At 53.2% G+C, this 18,672-nt stretch overlaps 1 protein-coding gene across 2 annotated transcripts in view; it reads left to right on the plus strand.

Moving 5' to 3' along the window:
- The window catches only part of CPNE2 (copine 2), a 55,601-nt gene that overhangs the window by 9,992 nt on the left and 26,937 nt on the right, over positions 1–18,672 (plus strand). For both annotated transcript variants that reach the window (XM_025371241.1, XM_025371240.1), the window contains 6 exons: positions 8,506–8,720; positions 11,078–11,257; positions 13,237–13,311; positions 15,275–15,346; positions 17,046–17,129; positions 17,423–17,512. In XM_025371241.1, the coding sequence (XP_025227026.1) occupies positions 8,541–8,720; positions 11,078–11,257; positions 13,237–13,311; positions 15,275–15,346; positions 17,046–17,129; positions 17,423–17,512 (681 nt within the window). In that variant the 5' untranslated portion in view covers positions 8,506–8,540. The remainder of the gene's footprint in view (positions 1–8,505; positions 8,721–11,077; positions 11,258–13,236; positions 13,312–15,274; positions 15,347–17,045; positions 17,130–17,422; positions 17,513–18,672) is intronic.

Genomic DNA, 18,672 nt, shown 5'->3' on the forward strand with positions numbered 1-18,672 from the left:
AGCCACCGTGCCCACTGGGTGCTGCATTTCTAGCAAGCTCCAGGGAGATGCGTAGGTGACCCGTCTGGAAACCACATGTGGTAATAGCTCTGAGCCACCTCAGGAGCCTCTGCTGTCAGAGATGAGACCCCACTGACAGGATTTGCTGGGTGCAGAAGGCCTCAGAGGCCCTGAGGGTCCCAGAAGCCACAGCACCCAGGAGTGGGCCCCACCTCAGCACCCAGGAGTGGGCCCCACCTTGAAGACCTTGAAGGTTGTGTTTCCAAGCCCACAATTCACTCCCTAGTTCCTCATCACTACCGGGTCTCTCTGAGCTTTCCTGTGCTGTGTCCACCAGCCTGGAGGGAGAACCGAGAGCCATGTTTCTCAATCAGTTTTTTGTTTTTATTTATTTATTTATTTATTTATTTATTTTTTGAGAGAGGGTCTCACTGTTTGCCCAGGCTGGAGTGCAGTGGCACGATCTCAGTTCATTGCAACCTCCACTTCCCGGGTTCAAGCGATTCTCTTGCCTCAGCCTCCCAAGTAGCTGGGATTACAGGCACCTACCACCATGCCTGGCTAATTTTTGTATTTTTAGTAGAGATGGGGTTTCACCTTGTTGACCAGGCTAGTCTTGAGCTCCCGACTTCAGATGATCCGCCTGTCTCAGCCTCCCCAAGTTCTGGGATTACAAGTGTGAGCCACCATGCCCGGCCTTCTCAATCAGTTTTAACCTCTTGTCCCCTTTATGTAAACTGTTAACTTTACACATCCCTGAAATTTTTTATCTACTTTCCCCTCTCCAGACATTAAGAATTGCTGGGGATTCAGACCCTACAGAATGGGTTCCTAACTACTGCCTGGCACTGACCACGACCAGGCATCTGCGCCGCTTTCTTTGTTACTGCCACCAGCAAAACAGATAATTTATTTTTTTCTTTCTTTCTTTTTTTGTTTTTAGAGACAGGATCTCACTCTGTCACCCAGGTTTGAGGGCAGTGGCACAGTCACAGCTCACTGCAGCCTTGACCTTGCAGGCTCAAGTAATTTTCCTGCCTCAGGCTCCCCCAGTAGCTACAGGTATGCACCGCCATACCTGGCTAATTTTTTTATTTTTTATTTTTGTAGAGACAGGATCTCACTGTGTTGCCCCAGGCTGGCCTCAGACTCCTGGCCTCAAGCAGTCTTCCCGCTTCAGCCTCCCAAAGGGTTAGGATTGTAAGTGTGGGCCGCCACGCCTGGGCTGCTTTTTCCTTTTCTACACATCAAGTTGCACGTGCTTTTCTGGCAGCACACAGTGCCCTTGCTGGAATTTACAAAAGGACATCCCACTGTGGTCCCAGCTCCTCGTCTCCACCAGCCTCTGGAATGGGGTTGCCTCCCTGGCCACCTCAGGCCTGCCCTTCACCATCCAGCAGCTCTCCTCCCCTTCGGGGTTCCCAGGCCTCCTCCTGGGCCGTCTGCTTCCCTTGCCTGCCTCTCTCGCTGTCCCCTCCTCTCCACCCATTTCTAAATTAGAGGCGCCCCCACCCAGCCGGCCAGCAGCTCCTCCCCCACAGCGAGCTCCTTTACACTACAGCTGCTTCCTGGGTTCGGCATCGTGGTGGGGCCAGGGCTACTTTCTCCTCACAGCCATTAGGAATCACTGATCATAGCAAAAGCTACCTATTATTGTTCTAAGTGCTTTACCTCACTGAATCCTCACAACACCTAGGAAACTCTTTTTTGGTTGTTGTTTTTTGTTTTTGTTTTGAGATGGGGTCTTGCTGTGTTGCCCAGGCTGGAGTGCAGTGGTGCAATCTTGGCTCATTGCAACCTCCGCCTCCCAGGTTCAAGCAATTCTCCTGCCTCAGCTTCCCGAGTAGCTGGGATCACAGGCACGTGCTACCATGCCCGGCTAATTTTTGTATTTTTAGTAGAGACGGGGTTTCACCATGTTGGCCAGGCTGGTCTCAAACTCCTGACCTCAGGTGATCCTGCCTGCCTCGGCCTCCCAAAGTGCTGGGATTACAGGTGTGAGCCTCCATGCCCAGCTGGGAGGCACTCTTGTCCCCATTTTACAGAGGGAGAAACTGAGACATAGGGAGTTGAAGGAACTTGCCAGAGGTCACACAGCAGTTAAATGGCAGAACCAAGGTGGGAAGGATGGAGTGACTGCAGCCTTGGCTCTGAGCCTGGTCACCATCCTTCCCTGGCTTCAAAAAACCACTGCCTCTTGTTGGGCCTCAGTTTCTACCCCTGTGAAGTAGGACACAGTCCCTCTCTTGCTGGCATCTCAGAGCCCAGGGTTTGAGAAGCCGCCTGTGATTCTCTCAAGTGATGTGTGCACGGGGAGGTGGCTATGGTTGCTCTGGGGCTGCTGCTGATGGAGTCTGCCTGGCGAGCCCCCACCTCCCTCATCGATTAGGCGTAGGTGCTGGGGAAACAGTGACGATGTCCTCCTGAGGGACAGGGGCAGACAAACAGACACAGGCACATAGACAAATATGTAAAACGCTTGTACACTGCAGCGATCTGTGAAGGAAGCAGCATGGAGCGGAGACGGATTACGTCAGCCTGGGTGATCAGGGAAGGCCTCTGAGGATGTGATATTAAGCTGACAAGTAAGACCTTTCCTGTGAAGAAAGGCATTCCTGGAAAAAGGAACAGCAAGTGCTAAGGCCCTGAGGCAGGAGAGAGGCTGACAACAAAGGGAAGGCAGTGCAGCTGGGGCAAAGGAAGCGAGTGAGGGGGAGGGTGGCAGGAAGTAGAGACAGGTCAGGCAGGGTCCTGTCATCCTGGGCACGATTTGGGGTTTGTGTGACCTGGATGAGGAGGTCACAGGAAGATTTTCAGGTAGAGCCATGGTGGCATCTGACTTCTAGGTTTAAAGACTCCCTCTGGCTCTGGTGTGGAAAAGAGAGCGCAGCTGAGCTTGCATCAGAGAGACCTGTTATGGGTCAGGGTGTGTCTGGGCATGAGATGATGGGAGCCTGGCTAGGCTGACATAGTGGAAGTGGGGAGAGGATGGATGCTGAATGCAGCTTGAACGTGAAATCAGCAGCACTGGTGGCATATAGGAGGTGAAGATAAAAGGGGATTAAGGACGATGAATTCCTAGTTTTCTGGCTAAAACCATGATGTTCTAGGCCTGTGGCTCAGCACCAGTGTCCAAGCCTGTCCTTCTGCCTAAGGGCAAGATGCCTCTTTTCTGGGGTCAGTGGACCCTGTGGGGGCTGAACCCTATGTGTCCATTTTTCTTTTCTTTGAAGACAGCGTTTTGCTCTGTCGCCCAGGTTGGAGTGCAGTGGCACAATCACAGCTCACTGCAGCCTCAAACTCCTGGGCCCAAGCCATTTTCCTACCTCAGCCTCCCAAAGCGCTGAGATTACAGGTGTGAGCCACCACTGGCTCCTGTGTGTTTTATTAACTGCATAGCCCCAGGGTGCTCAGGGAGTATTTATTGAATGAACCAATGAATCAGTGCCTGGGAATTCCCAAGCCCTGTCCTCTCTTTGCCTCAGTTGACCCGTCTGTAAAAGGGACCACTAGTTTCATAAAGCCCTCTGCAAGCTCCTTGCCTGGGGGATTTGGTCACCCCAGAAGGGCTGTGTCCATCTGTGCCAGGAGTAAGGACCATGCTTTAAGTAGGCCCTGGCTCCCCATCCCATCCCCCAGCCTGAAACCTCAAATTACCTGTGGGGTGGGGGCTGCCCCAGGGGTGTTTCCATCGTGCCCAGATGCGCATGGCAGGCCCAGCCCTCCCTTAATGACACCTTGCCTGCCTGCCCTCCTGCTGGGGTAGGAGGGGAGGGGGCCCCCGGCCCAGCCTAAGCTGTAGTTTCTTTTTCCATTGCGTCAGGCCTCAGGGTCCAGTACGCCTGGCTGCTGCTGGGCTGGCGCAGAGGGACCCACTCTTCCCCTCGCCTGCCCCAACTCCAGACATCATGTGCTCCCCGTTTCGGGTATCCAGAAGCTTCCAGCCGGAGGGTGAGTTAGAGATGGGAGGGCCTGCCACAGGCTGGGGGAGGAGTTCCCTTTCCACCCACCCATCGCTCGCTCTAGCCAGGGCCTGAGTTGATCCAGGTGGAGTTGCAGTGAGCTGGGGGTTCCTGGCCCAGCCACCGCCCCCTACCCCCGTGACCTGTCCCTCCTGCCCACGCCCTCAGTCAGGCTGGAGGGAGGGAAGGGCAGGAGGCTGGTGTAGTAACCAAGGCAAGATAATGGTGCTTGGACGAGGCAGGGGGCTGGGGGTAGGGTAGTGAGGGGGATAGAATGAGGTGACCCCAGAGTGTTCATATGAGCCTCTGTCATTATATTTGTCAGTCTGGGTGCATATGTGTATGCGTGTGTATGTGTGTATATGTGACCACACACGTGTAAATGGACAAGGAAGCACGTGAATCTGGGCGTGTGTGCCTGACACCCTCAGGATGAGAACAGAAGTGTCTGATTTGGCAGCAGGGATGGTGGCCTAGGTGGCATCTAACATGTCACAGAGGGGGCCTGTGAAGTGGGGAAGGGGTAGGTGAGCTAGAATCTACCTCGCCAGCCATGGTGGGAGATGCAGGAGTGTGGACAGGGTGACCCAGAGGAACTGGTGACCTTGGATACTCTGGGGCCCATCCTGGGTGTGTGTTCAAATGGGAGAATGCCCTTGGCTTCCCCAGCCCTGATCACAACCTGCCCGCTTAGCCTCAGGCTCCCCTGGCCTGGCTGATGTCCTGGCTGTCCCTGCCTTGGTCCCACAATGTTCAGCAATCTCCCCACCCTGGCAAAAGGCCAAGCATTCGCTGGGAGTCTGGAGACCTGATTCACGCTCTGTCTCTGCCTTTTCCTGGCCCTGTAACCTCAAGCAAGTGACTTTTACTCTCTAGGCCTCAGTTTCCTCATCTCTAAAATGGGAGCGATTGTCCTGCAGGCATAGGCAGGCGCTCTCAGCCACACAGCAAGGTTTTGGACATCCCTGTCTGCCCCCTTCCCCACCCACCCCCACTTGGCACAACTGCCCAGTTGCACACAGTAAGAATGAACGCAGTTCACCAGCTCCTCCAGTGGAAACTGATTTTTACACGACAAGAATAAATCCTGCAGGCAAATTGTAGTGCTGTCCTGACGCTCTGAGCTTGTGTGATTATAACAAGGTTCTAGGAACAAAGGCTGGGAGGGAGGGGGCTGAGGACCAGCTTCATCATTGTCCAGATTTTTCCCCTGCCAGGCATGTCCGGGGAGCACTGGATCTGGAGGGGAAGCTGGGAGGTCTCCGCTGCCAGCCCCACTCTCACCCTGACCTCCTGCAGACCGGGGCTTGCAGGGGACTGCACCTGCCCAGCAAGAGGCTGGCGCTCCGGAGTTGCCCCGGGGCGTGGGTGAAAGGGAGGAGGAGTAGACCCAGCATAGTGATGGAGGCTTGATCCTTCCTGCCATTCCTTCCTGCCTAGAGGGCAGCAGCTGCCTCCTCGCTAGTCTCTCTGCTACCTCTCCTTAGCTTGACAACCCCTTCTCCCCACAAGGGGCCGAGTAAGCTTTTAAAAACACAAATCAGATCATGTCATTTCTCTGCTTCTAAGACTTCCCATCGCTCTCAGAATGAAACTCAGACACCCTATCAGAGCCCACAGCTCCTGCAGTTCCTGGCCGCTCTCCCTGCTCCCTCACTGTGTTCCTGCCAGACTGGACTGTGAGCCCTGCAGGGGCTAAGACAGAGCAGTCTTTTTTTTTTTTTTTTTTTTTGAGACAATGTCTTGCTCTGTTGCCTAGGCTGGAGTGCGGTGGCGCCATCTCAGCTCACTACAACCTCCACCTTCCAGGTTCAAGCGATTCTCCTGCCTCAGCCTCCCAAGTAGCTGGGACTACAGGTGCACGCCACCATGCTGGCTATTTTTTGTACTTTTAGTAGAGACGGGGTTTCACCATGTTGGCCAGGCTGGTCTTGAACTCCTGACCTCAAGTGATCTACCTGCCTGCGCCTCCCAAAGTGCTGGGATTACAGGCGTGAGCCCACCATGCCCGGCCAAGAGCAGTCTTCTTACTGTAGCATTCCCAGCACTGGGACAGTTCTTGGGAGCTAATAGATGCTCAGTACACCCTCTAGAGTGAATGAAAGCCTCAGTTTCCTCCTCTGGAAAATAAGGGTGATATTACTATACTTGCCTCGTAAGACTGAATGAAGATTAGCGACATTGTGCAGGTGACATGCTCAATTAGTGCTCACAAGCGCAGTGACTTGGATTTGTGTCCACTTACCTCCCTCCACTGGAGAAGTGCAGGGTCAGTAAACCACTTAGCCTCAAGAGGACAAAGTATTAGTCAGGGAGTTGGAACCTGGCCATTGTCGAGTAAGTGTTTAGGGGCTAGGTTCAACCACTGCGATGACAGGGCCAGTGTTAAATGCACACGTGCCAGTGGAAATGAGACGTGACCCATAGGAGGCTCAGAGGGCTGTGTCCTGATGTCTCATGGGCAGATGGGACACTGAGCCAGAGAGACCCAGAGGACTTGTCTGCTGGGCCTGTGATGGGTGTGACCTAGGTGCCCCTCCACCCCTTTGTTCCACTCTCACTAATACCTTGCACTCAAAGGAGAACAGAACTCCTTCGAGTGATCACATGTCAGTAATTAATCTTGACAGGAGGAGGATACCTGAGGCCCAGGGCACAGAATTTTGGGAAATTGTGTATAAGTGAAAGGGTGAATTGTATGTTGAAGATAAGGACCAATGCTGGCAGGATCTGAGGCATATGGAGGGTTTGTCCATTCATTCATTTATACACTCATCCTTTTTTCATTCAGCAAATATATACTGGATGCTTCCTGTGCACCAGTCACTGTGTACGAACTGGAGATACAGGGTGGACAATGAATAAGGGTGACTTTTTAATGTTACTGTTACAGGAAAGGGGTCCCGATCCAGACCCCAAGAGAGGGTTCTTGGATCCTGTACAAGAAGGAATTCAGGGCGAGTCCATAAAGTGAAAGCAAGTTTATTAAAAAAGTAAAGGAATAGCCAGGCGCGGTGGCTCATGCCTGTAATCCCAGCACTTCGGGAGACCCAGGCGGGTGGATCACCTGAGGTTGGGAGTTTGAGACCAGCCTGGTCAACATGGTGAAACCTCTTCTCTACTAAAAATACAAAAATTACCCTTGTGTGGTCACGGGTGCCTGTAGTCCCAGCTACTTGGGAGGCTGAGGCAGAAGAATTGCTTGAACCCAGGAGGCGGAGGTTGAAGTGAGCCAACATCATGCCACTGCACTTCAGACTGGGTAACAGAGCCAGACTCCATCTCAAAAAAAAAAAAAAAAAAAAAAGTAAAGGAATAAAAGAATCGCTACTCCATAGAGCGACCCCAAGGGCTGCTGGTTGCCCATGTTTATGGTTATTTCTTAATGATACGCTAAACGAGTGGCAGATTATTCATGCCTCCCCTTTTTAGACCATATAGGGTAACTTCCTGATGTTGCCATAGCATTTGTAAACTGTCATGGCGCTGGTGGAAGTGTAGCAGTGAGGACAACCAGAGGTCACTCTGTGGCCATCTTGGTTTTGGTGCTGGCTTCTTTCCTGCAGCCTGTTTTATCAGCAATGTCTTTATGACCCGTATCTTGTGCTGACCTCCTATCTCATCCTGTGACCCAGAATGCCTAATCATCTAGGAATGCAGCCCAGTAGGTTTCAGCCTTTTTTTACCCAGCTCCCATTCAAGATGGATTTGCTCTGGTTTAAACGCCTCTGATGTTCCCAGAAGTGAGCTTCCTAGTGGTCAAAGCAATGAGAGAAGTCTGAGCAGTTGTCAGCTCTACTGTGGCCACAAGGCACATGACAACATGTTAGTTGCTCAGGAGAAGCCCAGGTTTTCCTGGCACAACGAGTATCTGAGACACCCATGTCCACTGTGATTTGTTGCTCACGTGATAGGGGCAACACACAAGGAGCTGTGCATCCTTATAGGTGAAGACTGACCACAGCAGAGAAAAACTTCAAAGACAAATTTAACACATCTACCAGAGACACAGATTCTTTTTTCTTTTCTTTCTCTCTCTCCCTCTCTCTCTCTTTCTTTCTTTCTTTCTTTTTTTTTTTAGATGGTTTTATTCTGTCACCCAGGCTGGAGTGCAGTAACGTGCAATCACAGCTCACTGCAACCTTGAACTCCTGGTCTCAAGCAATCCTCCTGCCTCAGCCTCCCAAGTAGCTGGGACCACAGGCACGCGCCACCATGTCTGGCTGATTTTTTATTATTTTATGCAGAGACATGATCCCCCTTGTTGTCAGGCTGGTCTTGAACTCCAGGTTTCCAGACACCTGACCTCCCCAAGTGCTGAGATTATAGGTGTGAGCCACTGCGCTTAGCTGAGACTCCCTTTTCATGCATTTCCTTGCATTCTTCTTTCTCCAAACCTTTGCCCATGTGATTTGACAACCTGCCTCAATTTGCCTTCCATCTCTCCATTCACCTTTTAAAGGCCAAGTGGTAATGCCTCTCTATGGTGGGGCAGCATAGCAGGTATCTGTCCACTTTCTGACCCTCACTCCTGTTCTCCTAGACTGCCAGGAACTCCTGCCACCGCCACCGGCTCCCATGGCCCACATACCCAGTGGGGGTGCCCCAGCAGCGGGGGCAGCCCCCATGGGTCCCCAGTATTGCGTGTGCAAGGTGGAGCTGTCGGTGAGTGGCCAGAACCTACTGGACCGGGATGTTACCTCCAAGTCCGACCCCTTCTGTGTCCTCTTTACAGAGAACAATGGCAGATGGATCGAGGTGAGGCTCTTCCGTGTGTCTGCAGTGGGTAAGGGGGTGGCTAGGCTGCTGGGGAAGGGGAGTCTCCCAGGACTGGGATCCAGGGACTCCAATAGAAGTAGTTGGAGTGTGGGCTGGTGGCAGGGGATTACTTGGTAAACTGTTACTCTTAAAATAAAATTTTGTTTTAAATATATTTAAAATATTACTTTGTGTTTATTACAATTAAAATCTATAGATTTATAATTATATACTTTATGTTGATTATTTGATATCTCTTTTTTTTTTTTTTTTTTTTTTTTTTGAGACGGAATCTCTCTCTGTCCCCCAGGCTGAAGTGCAGTGGTGAGATCTCAGCTCACTGCAACCTCTGCCTCCCAGCTCAAGCGATTCTCCTGCCTCAGCCTCCCGAGTAGCTGGGGCTACAGGTGTGCACCACCACGCCCAGCTAATTTTTGTATTTTTAGTAGAGACATGGGGTTTCATCATGTTGGCCAGGCTGGTCTTGAACTCCTGACCTCAAGCAATCCACCCGCCTCAGCCTCCCAAAGTGCTGGGATTACAGGCATGAACCACCACACCCCATCTTGTTATAAATTGTTATATAGTTAAAATTTTATAGTTTTACAAAATGTTTGCTTCCACTTTTAAATAACCTTTCCCTATTATTTCTAAATGAACACATGGTCAGTAAGAAACAGAGAAACAGTGAGCTCAGGCTTTGGGAGCTGGTCCAAGGCCCAGTGATGCTACTCCCTGCTGTGTGGCCTTAAGCAAGTGGCTGTCCCTTTCTGAACCTGTCTCCTCATCTGTGAAATTATTATATATTTTTTTCTGCTGACTCCCTTGGAAGGCCCAGATCTGGAGATATTAATGGTGCCCCAGGCAAAGACTTCTGAGCTGGCAGACTTTGGCTTGAAGGTTGGAAAGAGTTGCAGCTTGAGGAAGGATGTTGAGAAACCTAAGCTGTGAAGACCTTCGGGTTTTAAAACTTTGCTTTTGCAGAAGGAAACTATTGGAGTAAATGTAGAGAATCCAGATAAACCCAAAGGAGAAAATCAAAATTGTTGGGAACCCACCTGTCATACAGAACCATTGTTAACAGTTTGGTATCCAGCCTTCCAGATGGCTTTATATGCATGTATATTTCCCAAAAGATGTGTGTACTTTCTAATGGATATTTAACTAGGCCACGGTGGGAGTTCACCTGAACATACTGTGGTTTACAAAGAGTTCCCATGGATGTTGGCTCCTTCTTGTGATGCCAAGAAAACAGTGTGGGATTGTTGACCCACTTTACAGAGGGGGATACAGGGGCCCCAGAGTGGGGAGGGACTTTTTCGTGTCACCCAGCGTGCTGATGGTATAACTGGAAGTGGGAGGTGGGACATGGGGCCAGCTGAGGACTCCTGGGGGAGCCCCAGGCCTGTGAGAGGCGTGTCTGGGGGCACAGTTCCCCTCTGCCAGGTCTCTAGAACCTCTGAGTGCCCCTCAGGGAGTGGCATCCCCCTGACTCATGGCACACCCCCCACCCTCCCTGACAACCTCTGCCCCCACCCAGGCCAGCCACCCTGGCTAAAAATAGCCCAGGGCCAAGACTTCCTCAGTGCCTGCTGCTCTGGCCCTTGGAAATGGACTGGGTGGGAGGAAAAGTCAACACAGCCTGGGCCCCAAAATAGACTGTCACCCAGACTCCGCAGTTTGGGGCCTCAGCATCCAGAGGCCAGGAGGCGGGTTTCCTGTCCCAGTGCCACTGCTGACCTGTCCTCAGCCAGGCTTTGGTATCCACAGTAGGTGGGGTGTTGGGCTGCACAGTGTCAGGATTCTATACAAGACACAAACATCTCCCTGCACCCCCGTGGGGAGTCCCTGACCCCACCTCCCCCCAAGAATCCTCCCTTCTTTTTGTTTCCTTTCTCAGTTTCCATGTAAAATGTGGTTTGAAAAAGGGGTTTTCCCAAAATAAAAAGTGAAAACCACAGGTAGTCAAATCCTTTCCCTTTACAGAGGTGGAAACTGAGGCAAAGGTGGGGAAAGGGCCTTGTGTCCTCCATCTCTTACCCAGACAGGGCAGGGCCCGAGCCCTTACCCTGGCACCTGGGTATAGAACCAGGACCGAAGAATTAAGAGTGTGGGTAGTAGAGTCAGACCTCGGTTTCAAATCTCGGCCCTGCTGTCCAACCTTGGGGAAGTCACTTAACCTCTCTGTGCTTCAGCGTCCTCGTCTGTGAGCTGAGGGTAGTGAGTCACAGACCATGGCCACGAGAGCCTGGCACAGAGTAGGCGTTGTACAAGTTAGCAGAATGATTTCCAGCAGCCTGCGAGGGCTTGGACCAGCTGCCTTCACTCTGACTTCCATTTCCCTGCCCCTCTGCTAGTACGACAGGACAGAAACCGCGATCAACAACCTCAACCCCGCCTTCTCCAAGAAGTTCGTGCTTGACTATCACTTTGAGGAGGTACAAAAGCTCAAGTTCGCGCTTTTTGACCAGGACAAGTCCAGTATGCGGCTGGATGAGCATGACTTCCTGGGCCAGTTCTCCTGCAGCCTGGGCACGGTGAGCTGGGCCCTCCTGGGTGGGGGAGCAGGGGCCCAAAGACTGGACAGCCCCTCAGAAAGTCTCTTCTCGCCCTGTCTTTCCATAGCCCCACCTTCCTGGGTAGGTCCCAAAGTGCAGATGCAGAGTGGGGAACAGGCTTGGCGGGTTTGAGGCCGGGCTGAAGAGCTCCCATCTCGGGGGGCAGCCAAAGAGACCGGGGCCCCAGGTGGCCAGGGATTCTGATTGTTAGATGTAATCAGGTGTGGTCTTGACCTCCCGGGATAGGAGCATCTGACCAGCAACCAAGACGTCCATAGTAGTCCCGCTTTATGGCAGACTCACTGTGTGACCTTGAGCAACTTCCTTTCCCTCTCTGGGCCACACTTCCCCATCCATCTCAGTCCTTGGTAAGCTCCTGGAGGCCGGGAGCAAGCAGGGCTAGGCACCCCTGACACAAGTCTCAATCATTCCTTATGGCTGTATGCCCTTGGGCAAGCTCCCATCCCCCTCTGGGCCTCAGTTTCCCCACATTTCCCTTGGGGATTATGATGACTGCTCTGCCCAGCCTAAACTGTTGATGAGGGAATGAAATGGAAAATGCTTTGAAGGGTCCTAGTAGAGACTGAAATTCCCGGGGCCTCCCAGGAGATGGTGACCATGTAGAAAGCAAGTGACTGCCGTGGTTGTGATGTCTACTTTTTGTGTAAGAAGCAGGGTACAGTAGTCAGGGTCCCTACCCTGTGGTGTAACTGAGAAGAGAGCTTAAGGGCTTGTGGACAGGGCAGGGAACTGACAAGGGATGGGGAAACCAACCCAGGGCTTGGCCCCAGAGGAAAGCTGACCACCTTTACTTGGAAGGAAGGCAGGGTGAGGAAGTGGCATTGCCAGGGCCTGGTGAGACCTGTGGCCCATAGAGGGAGGCCTCTGGACTGCAACTTAGGCAGAAGCCAGAGTAATGAAGAAGCTCCCATCAAACCGGGGCCCCCACTGCTCATGCCACCTGCTCTCCCATCTCTTGCCTGTCCCCTCGACTGGCTGAACCTCTGAAAGTCAAAGGACAAAAGAGCCAGGTGGCACAGTCCCAGGGCACAGAGCAGGTGCATGGATCTGGGGAGAAGAACTACCCCCGCAGGAGCAGGACTAGATCATTCTGGTGTGTGCTCCCCGCTGCACAGGATGACACTCACACTGCACCCAGGAAACATGAACCATGCTGGCCCCTGAGTGCAGTGGGCAGACACAGGTGGGAGGGCGACTTTTCAATGTGGCTCACTTTTCCTCTCTGTCGTTTTGATTATTGCACCCTGTGTAAGTGTATTACCTATTCAAACCAATAAAAATACATAGAGTTGGCTGGGCTCTATAGCTCATGCCTGTAATCCCAGCACTTTGGGAGGCCAAGGCAGGAGGATCGCTTGAGGCTGGAGTTCGAGACCAGCCTGGGCAACATAATGAGCCCTTGTCTCTACCAAAAAAAAAAGTTAGCCAGGCGTGGTGGCGCATGCCTGTAGTCCCAGCTACCCAGGAGGCTGAGGTGGGAGGATCGCTTGAGCCCAGGAGATTGAGGCTGCAGTGAGCCGTGATCAAGACCTGTCTCAAAAGAAAAATAAAGGAAAATACATAGAATCAGAGCTTGACTCTCCATCAGAGATCATATCCTGAGGCAGATGGGGTCTGTGGAATGCCTCTGGAGAAGGGAGTTGGAGGCTAACCTCCCACAGTTGTCTCCAAAATGCCTTTTCCTAGGGGCAAACCGGGCAGTGGGAGTCCAACTGCAGCCGGAGACCTCAGGCAGGTCTCTGACCCTCTCTGGGCCTCAGGCTCCTCACTGCCCAGATTGGCTGCTGTCCACCTCCCAGGGTGACAGTGACGTTCAGGCAGGTCACCAGCCAGCCCAGGACGGGAGGCAGCCCTGCCGAGTGGAGCCGGTGGAGGATTTTTCCTCCCGGGGCTTCCCCCACTTCCTCACTGAGCGCCCTTTCTCCTCTCTCCTCTAGATTGTCTCCAGCAAGAAGATCACTAGGCCTCTGCTGCTGCTGAATGACAAGCCTGCCGGGAAGGGCTTGATTACGGTACCAGTCCCCTCCCGGCTCTCCGCACCCCCTCCACCCCCACTCCACACCCTCCCCCATCAATGGGCCGCTTCCCTGGCAGATAATCACCAGCTTTGTTTGGAGTAAAAAGGCCCAACTTACAACTTAGCAACAGGTCTCTTAGCAACCGGCTCCTGGCTCCACAAATGATGCACTGGGGGCTGACAAGCTGGGGAGGCCTCCAGAGCCGTGCCAGCAGCCCCCTCCCTGCACTGGCCCCTGTCTGCCCTCCCCTGGGGGTCGTTCAGAAATGCCTTGCCCATCAGTGCCCTGCCTGTGGCTGCGACGCGCAATGATACCTGCAATGCGCAAGGATTCCCGCGATGCGCAGCAATTCCCCCTGCGATGCGGAGGCCCTTCGCAGGAATGAGCTGCTTGGTCCCCAAAGACTCCCAAAAGCCAGGGCACCCCTGAGGCCCAGAGAAGAAGTTCCCTCGGGCAGCTGAGCTAGCGAGATCGTCCCCTGGGTTGTCTGGCTGGCTTCTGAGCCCATGTAATGCCTGGGGAGCCGGCCAGGCTGGAGGGAGAAGCCATGCCTTTGTGTGTTCCGGTGCGTTACTCCCCTGCCCTGGAACCTCCCAGGGCTCCCCACTGCCTGACCAACCCTTCGGTTCAAGGCTGTGAAGAACCCCTCAGACCCTGCCTGGCTCTCCTGCCTTGGTGTTTAATCTCCTTCACTTAAATGCCCTGTGTTCAAAGTTCAAATTCAAATGCTATGAATTCTTAGCATAGCCTGAACATACCCCAGGCTCTTGCTGTGTTCCTGCCCCATGGGTCGCCACCTCCCAAACAACCTCCCCCCGCCTCTTGGTGTTCTAACTGCCCCATCTAAATGCCTCTCCAGGCCAGGTACATGGCTTGCACCTGTAGTACTACTACTTGGAAGGCTGAGGCAGGAGGATCCCTTAAGGCCAAGAGTTTAGGCTGCAGTGGGTTATGATCATGCTACTGCCCTCCAGCCTGGGCAAGAGAGCGAGACCCCATCTCTAAATGAATGAATGAATGAATGAATGAATGAATACCTTCACAAGGCAGCTTCCCTCCACCTAGAAGCCATCCCAGACAGACCCCACTCAGCCGGGTATGCCATCACCTCCAGCATTTCTGGCAGTTCCACTCTAGGCCTCCGTCCCCTCCCCTGGGAAATGGGGGTGATAATAGGACCTACCCTATAGGGTTGTTGAGCAAGTCCCAGTGGGAGGATGGCAGGGGAGAACGGGCAACCTGGCTGGCCTCTGTCTGTGGATCCAGAGGGCCGGATGCCTTGTGTTGGGTGAGGCCATCCTAGAGGCAGGAGAGGAGAGGAGGCCCCAGCGAGAGGCCCCAGCCCACTTGTGTTGCTGTGGGCAGCAGGGGAGGGAGAGAGGCCTAGAGAGGGCCTCAGCAGTCTTGAAGTCACCCAGCTAGGCCATCACTGGCTGAGCTGGGGTCAGGGAACCATAGCTGATGGGGAATGCATATAGGACAGATGACCAGTGTGAACTGATGGGACTCAGTTTCTCCCCTGGGCCTCAGTTTCCCTAGCTGCACAATGATGTGGCTGTGATGCTGACACCTTGGTATTCTGAGGAAGCTGTGCTCTTTGTGGCTGCAGTAGAGGCAGGAGGAGGCCAGTCATGCTGCTCTCTGGCCCAGAACCTCTCCCTGGGACTCAAGACCACCCCCGGTGTCTGCTTCATCTTCCCCCACCACCCCATGGGCCCTGCGGATTTGCATAGATCCACTTCCTGATTCCTCATCTCCAGATGGGTTATTTCCCCCATTTTCCAGAAGATGGAAACTGAGGTGTGGGGAAAACAAGAGATTTGTCCAAGATCACCTGGCACTGCCCCTCCCTTCCCCCTCCTAACCCTGGAGGATTGCTCCTGGGGCACCCTGTGCCATCCTGCCTGGCAGGAGGCTGGGGGAGTCTGAGGAGCCCCTCATGTCCCTGGCCTTACAGATTGCTGCCCAGGAGCTATCTGACAACCGCATCATCACGCTGAGCCTGGCGGGCAGGAGGCTGGACAAGAAGGTAAGGCGGGCAGAGGAGGGGCTCCCAAGGGGAACAGTAAACCCCCACCAGCCCCAGGGCTGTGTGGCCTCACTCCGGGGCCCCGGGCCACCACCTCCATCACATTCCAGGGACTCATCCAGCACAGGGCCCTCCTGGCCACTCCAGATTAGGACTCCTTCACCTCTGAGGTAGTGAGTGTTCCATCCCTTAGGGGTATTCAAAACGCAGCTGGAAACCTGCTCATCGGGGCATCCCCATCTCACATAGTGTAAGTGCATGCCAGGGTCCTTACCCAATGGGGCCTTACCTGATGTGTCCCCAGTGCCCCGACTCCCCGACCTCACCCCTTCTCCCCGCACTTCACTCTGCTTCAGCCAAATCTAGCCCCTTGTCCGTGAATTAAATGAGACACTCTCCTCCCTCAGGAGCTTTGCACTTGCTGTTCCCTCTGCCTGGGATGCTCTCTTCCTTGAATTTTCACACGGTACTCTCTCACCTCCATCAAGCCTTTGCTCCCACATCACCTCCTCAACGAGGCCTTCCCTGAAATTGGTCTTTGATTTCCCACCCTCTCCTGCTTGTCTCCTTAATACTTACTGCTGTCTAGCATACTTTCTTTTCTTTTTCTTTTTTTGAGACCGAGTCTCACTCTGTCGCTCAGGCTGGAGTGCAGTGGCGTGATCTCAGCTCACTGCAAGCTCCGCCTCCCGGGTTCACGCCATTCTCCTGCCTCAGCCTCCCAAATAGCTGGGACTACAGGCGCCTGCCACCATGCCCAGCTAATTTTTTTTTTTTTCTTTTTTTTAAGTAGAGACGGAGTTTCACCATGTTAGCCAGGATGGTCTTGCTCTCCTGACCTTGTGATCCACCCGCCTCAGCCTCCCAAAGTGCTGGGATTATAGGCGTGAGCCACCGTGCCTAGCCCATACTTTCTTATTTTATTTTCTGTCTCCCTCACTTGAATATAACCTCTTTAAAGTAACACTTGCCAGGTACAGTGGCTCACACCTGTAATCCCAGCTACTTGGGAAGCTGAAGCAGGAGAATCACTTGAGGCCAGGAATTTGAGGCCTGGGCAATATAGTGAGACCCTATAGATGGGTGGGTGGATGGGTGGGTGGGTGGATGGGTGGATGGATGGATGGATGGATGGAAGGAAAGATAGATAGATAGATAGATGGATGGATGGATAGATAGATAGATAGATAGATAGATAGATAGATAGATAGATAGAGTCACATACAAAAAGTGGCCCTTTTTAAACCTTAAATGATTTTTTAAAGGCCATGATATTCCTTATGTCATGTGCAGGATAGTTTCAGGATAGTTTTCACATTCCCAATAAAATAGATTTAAATGACATCCTGCTGGGGGCCTCACCCTACCTTGGGAACAGGCGCCCTCTTGAAGTCCTGGCCCATCTAAAGTGCTGGAGTTCTGACTCACACAGGGTGTAGGTCTTGGGGGTCTCTGAGCACAAGCTCTGACAGCCTCAGGGTGGTGGATTTCTGCTGGGGGACCTGGTTGATCCCAGGGGGCTGCAGCTGCCCTGGGCCTCTTGCTGAGCCTTGCAGAGGCTGAGGGGAGGGGGCCAGGCTGGCTCTGCCCACAGCTGCCACCCTGACACCCAGCTGGGGAGGCAGCGGGGCCACACCCCCATCTGCCTGCACCTGGCAGGGCTGTGCCTCTCTGACCTGCATCCTCCCATTTCTCCCAGGACCTCTTTGGGAAGTCAGACCCCTTTCTGGAGTTTTATAAGCCAGGAGATGATGGCAAGTGGATGCTGGTCCACAGGACTGAGGTGGGTATGTGGGGGCCCAGGGGTCTCTAAGCAGTGGGCCTGCAGTCCAGCCCCTCCACAGCTCTGAACAGGGCAGTGCGGTCACAGCTGCGCAGTGTGCAGGAAGACCCACAGTGGCACCTGAGGGACTTGCTTCCTGAAATTGGTCTTTGATTTCCCAGGGATGCTCGCTTCCGTCTCTGAAAGTGTAGCTGTGGGTCTCCATTTTGTCACCCTGTTCCTATTGGGCTGACCCAACCCCAGAGCACTGCTGCCCAGGGCCTGAGCTCACCACACCCCTCTCTCTCCCACAGGTGATCAAGTACACACTGGACCCTGTGTGGAAGCCATTCACAGTGCCCTTGGTGTCCCTGTGTGATGGGGACATGGAGAAACCCATCCAGGTGAGGGGGGCTCCGGGGACCCTGCACCCCACCCTGCCAGCTCCAGCCTCCCTGTCTATCTGAGGCTCCCGGGGATGCCTTGTAGAAAGCTCTTTCTCATACAAATGGAACGAACCCCCATCTTTGGAGGAGGGAGGACTGGAGACTGGGTCCTCATCCTGGATCTATCTGATGCCCTGAAGTACCCAGGCAGGCCCCCACCTTTGAGCCCCTCTCCAAAACTGTCTTGCCCTCCCCAGAGGGCTGCGGAGCTGCTAGCTAGGGAAACACCTTGGAAATGATCAAATGTGGCATGGTAAGGACAGTGATTACCAGTCTCTCTAAAAGCTCTCAGTCCTCTGGCCGGGTGCAGTGGCTCTTGCCTGTAATCCCAGCACTTTGGGAGGTTGAGGCGGGCAGATCACTGGAGGTCAGGAGTCCAAGACCAGCCTGGCCCACACGGGAAACCCCATCTCTGCTAAAAATACAAAACAGCCAAGCATGGCGGTGCACACCTGTAATCCCAGCTACTCAGGAGCCTGAGGCAGGAGAATTGCTTGAACGCGGGAGGCAGAGTTTGCAGTGAGTCCAGATGGAGCCACTGCACTCCAGCATGGGTGACAGAGCAAGATTCCTTCTCAAAAAAAAAAAAAAAAAAATTATAAAATCAAATCAAATAAATAAAATTTCTTGGTCCCCAGGGGCTGGGTCTTAGAGCAGATGGGGTTGAGGAGACAGCTAGGTCAGGACAGGGGTTCCCAAGTAGGATACCAGGAATCTTGGGTTCTAGTACTGGGTCTGCTACTGTTGCTGCGAGACTTTGGTCAGTTACTTCTCTTTCAGGGCCTCAGTTTACCCATCAGTGGGATGGGAACAATAATCCTTGCTTTCCTCCTAGGAGGGCCATGGCAGCTCAGTTAGACAGCATATAGAGCTGTGATTTCTGTGCCCATCTCAGAAAAAAATATGTCTAGAGAGGGCCCCAGGCCATAAGCTGGGTGAGTCACAACCCGAGACAGAGGGGAAGCCAATTGCCAAGTGTGTAAGGAGTGGAGTTGCCTGCACTAGAGGGTACAGCCTCCATCATTGGGGCAGACACATCTTCTTTTCCCAGCAATCACAGAAGGCTTCCTGTAGGAGGCAGTTCAGGAGCTACCCAGGCCAGCTAGGCAGATGCTGAG

The sequence above is a fragment of the Theropithecus gelada genome, chromosome 20, assembly GCF_003255815.1.
Source record: "Theropithecus gelada isolate Dixy chromosome 20, Tgel_1.0, whole genome shotgun sequence".
Lineage (NCBI taxonomy): Eukaryota > Metazoa > Chordata > Mammalia > Primates > Cercopithecidae > Theropithecus > Theropithecus gelada.